This window comes from Pteropus medius, unplaced genomic scaffold, assembly GCF_902729225.1.
Source record: "Pteropus medius unplaced genomic scaffold, Ma_sr-lr_union100, whole genome shotgun sequence".
Taxonomy (NCBI): Eukaryota; Metazoa; Chordata; class Mammalia; order Chiroptera; family Pteropodidae; genus Pteropus; species Pteropus medius.
In genome coordinates, this window is record NW_024349801.1 from 26666167 (window position 1) to 26668910 (window position 2744).

Consider the following 2744-nt stretch of genomic DNA (forward strand, 5'->3'; position numbering starts at 1 on the left):
CTATATATTAGATTTTGCTCACTCCTAGTTTCTCCCATTAAAAAATAGGGATTGGGTTTTCATTTAAGCAGCGACTTAAGAATTTCAGGAAACTTAAGAGTTCTGATTCCAGTTAAGTTAGTCTTGCGTGACTTTATACAGTTGCTTAAATTATTTGTTGCTCCTTTGTTCACCTAATGTTAGGCATTAGTAGAGCCCACATTGGAATTATGTATTTGATATCCAGTAATTATCATTGAGTAGAATAGTATATTTGAGACATGTGTGTTATATAAAGTTTAAATAGAAGAATTAAAATATAGGAAGGATAAGATGTAAAGACTAATTATTATAAGAAATGTATATTTTTCTTCTTTATTTTTCTAGTCAAACTTTGCCATGGGTCGCTTTCCTAGTACATGTAGGAAATGTTATATGCTTGATTTTGGCTTGGCTCGACAGTTTACCAATTCCTGTGGTGATGTCAGACCAGTAAGTTTTTTAAAATATTATTATTAAATATTTGAGAATTAACCTATTATTTATAGTATCACTCCTTTAAAAGAAATTCTAATTATGTATCAGAATAGATATCCTTCAAGAAGTAACAAAATAGATTTATGATTAAATTATAGAATGGAGTTAATTTTATTATTGAAAGTTGTGGCTCTAAAAAAAGTACATTAGATGCAGATTTAGAGTTGACTTAGAGTAAGAACACACATTAACCCTTTAGGATCAGGGGTCTTTTTTGCAATCTGAGGCTCTTTCTACATTCTGCAATTCTTTTATTTGTTATTATACTTTTCACATCCATAATTTCTGTTTTTAAACATTCTCTTAATTGATATTCTCTATTTGATACATTATCATAGTTTCTTTACTTCTTTAATCAAGTATTTGTTTAGTTCTGTGAACATATTTCGTAATGGCTACTTTTAAATCTTTTACTGTTAAATCCAACATCTAGTCACTCTCACAGGTAGTTTCTGTTACCTGCTGATTTTTTTTCTTTTTCATTTATGGGTCATACTTTCCTGTTTCTTTGCATGGTTTATAATTTTTGTTAGAAACAGGACATTTTAGATAATATATTGTAACAGTTCTGGGTACTGATTTTCCCCTTCCAGGGCTTGTTATTGTTATTTGCTTTTTTATTTGTTTAGTGACAACAGGATTAGTTTAGTGGTCTATTCTCCTCACGACCCACCCCCAACACATAGTGTTAAGCTCCACTAATTGATCGATGGTTGATGCTCTATTGTTTACAACTGTGCCCTAAGGCACAAATTCCTTGATAAACTAATCTAATTAAGTTGTGCCTCCTAAAATGAAATAGTTTCTCTTTGCTCAAACTGCAGGAGGGCTGCTCTCATCAGTCTTATTCCTCTGGTTCTCCCCTGTTGGGCCTGCAGTCTAGGCTATATCTTCATTAGGTCTACCAAGATCCTTTCAATTCCCTTTATCACAACCTCCACTATTTTTTTTTTAATTAAGTTTATTGGAGTAACATTGGTTAATACAATTATATAATTTTCAGGTGTACATTATATTTGACATCTGTATATTCTATTGTATGTTTATCACCCAAAGTCCTGTTTCCTTCAGCTACCATATATTTGATCCCCTTTACCCACTTCACCCTCCCCTATCCCTCTATATATGACCCCCTTTACACTGTCTACCTCCCCGCTCCTCCCTGACCCCCTACCCTCTGGTAACCACTAGTCTATAGTCCATGTCCATGAGTCTCTGTTCGTCCTGTCCTTTGTTGCTTTTAGATTTATATCCCACATATAAGTGATATGTGATTATCCACTTTTTCTGGCTTATTTCACTTAGCGTGATTATCTCGAGGTCCATCCCTGTTGTCACAAATGGCAGTATTTCATCTCTTCTTATGGCTGAATAATATTCCACTGTATATATGTACCACAGCTTCTTTAGCAATCATCTATCGTAGAACACTTCGGTTGCTTCCATGTCCTGGCCACTGTGAATAATGCTGCTGTGAACATTGGTGTGCAAATATCTTTTCGAATATGAGTTTTCAAGTCTTTGGGGGTAAATACCCAGTAGAAGGATTGCTGGATCATATAATAGATCAATTCTTAGTTTTTTGAAGAACCTCCATACTGTTTTCTATAGTGGCTGTACCAACCTCCACTATTTTTGAGAGGAGTTTTAGGTTAACTTAACTGTTGCAAATGAAATAATTTCCTTTAGGAAAAGATTAGGATGTATTTTTTTTTTTCTTCTACCCCTGGGGAAAATCTCTGAGCCAGGGCTCTGGAGTTGGGGGTGAGGACTATGATATGCTGGTCTCTGAGTGACATACTCACATTAAGAGCTGAGCCCTGGCATTGAGTTGGGAACAGTAGTCTGAAGTCTCTCTATTTGCCTCTCCTGGAATGCAATTGCTGCCTCATGAGCCAGGAGAAGGACAGTTAGGACCCCAGTATTCTCAGCACACTATGCCCAAAGTAGAGGCTCCATTCCGTGAGAAAGTTAGGAGCTTCCACATCTCCACCTGCACTTTTCCAGAACTTAGCCTGCTCAGCAACAGGCAGCTGGGGGATGAGTGATGCTGAAATTCTGCTCCTATGGTAAGAAAGCCCTCTGGATGGGAAGTAGAGAAGAAGGGAGCTATCGTGAGCACGGAAAGCAGCTACCTTCAAAGTAACACTCTTAAATGTGTTTGTGTCTTTCCACAATGCCTGGTTTATTGAGTGGAACCTTCTCAAATAAACCAATCAGGTGTCCAT

The 2744-nt window shown here is 36.4% G+C and overlaps 1 protein-coding gene across 4 annotated transcripts in view; it reads left to right on the top strand.

Moving 5' to 3' along the window:
* TTBK2 (tau tubulin kinase 2) overlaps nt 1–2744 on the top strand; it is a 117588-nt gene that overhangs the window by 63182 nt on the left and 51662 nt on the right. For 3 of the 4 annotated variants that reach the window (XM_039888375.1, XM_039888372.1, XM_039888374.1), the window contains one exon: nt 367–471. The exons of the other annotated variant lie outside the window; for it this stretch is intronic. In XM_039888375.1, coding sequence (XP_039744309.1) covers nt 367–471 — 105 coding nt within the window. The remainder of the gene's footprint in view (nt 1–366; nt 472–2744) is intronic. 4 annotated transcript variants of the gene reach the window in all.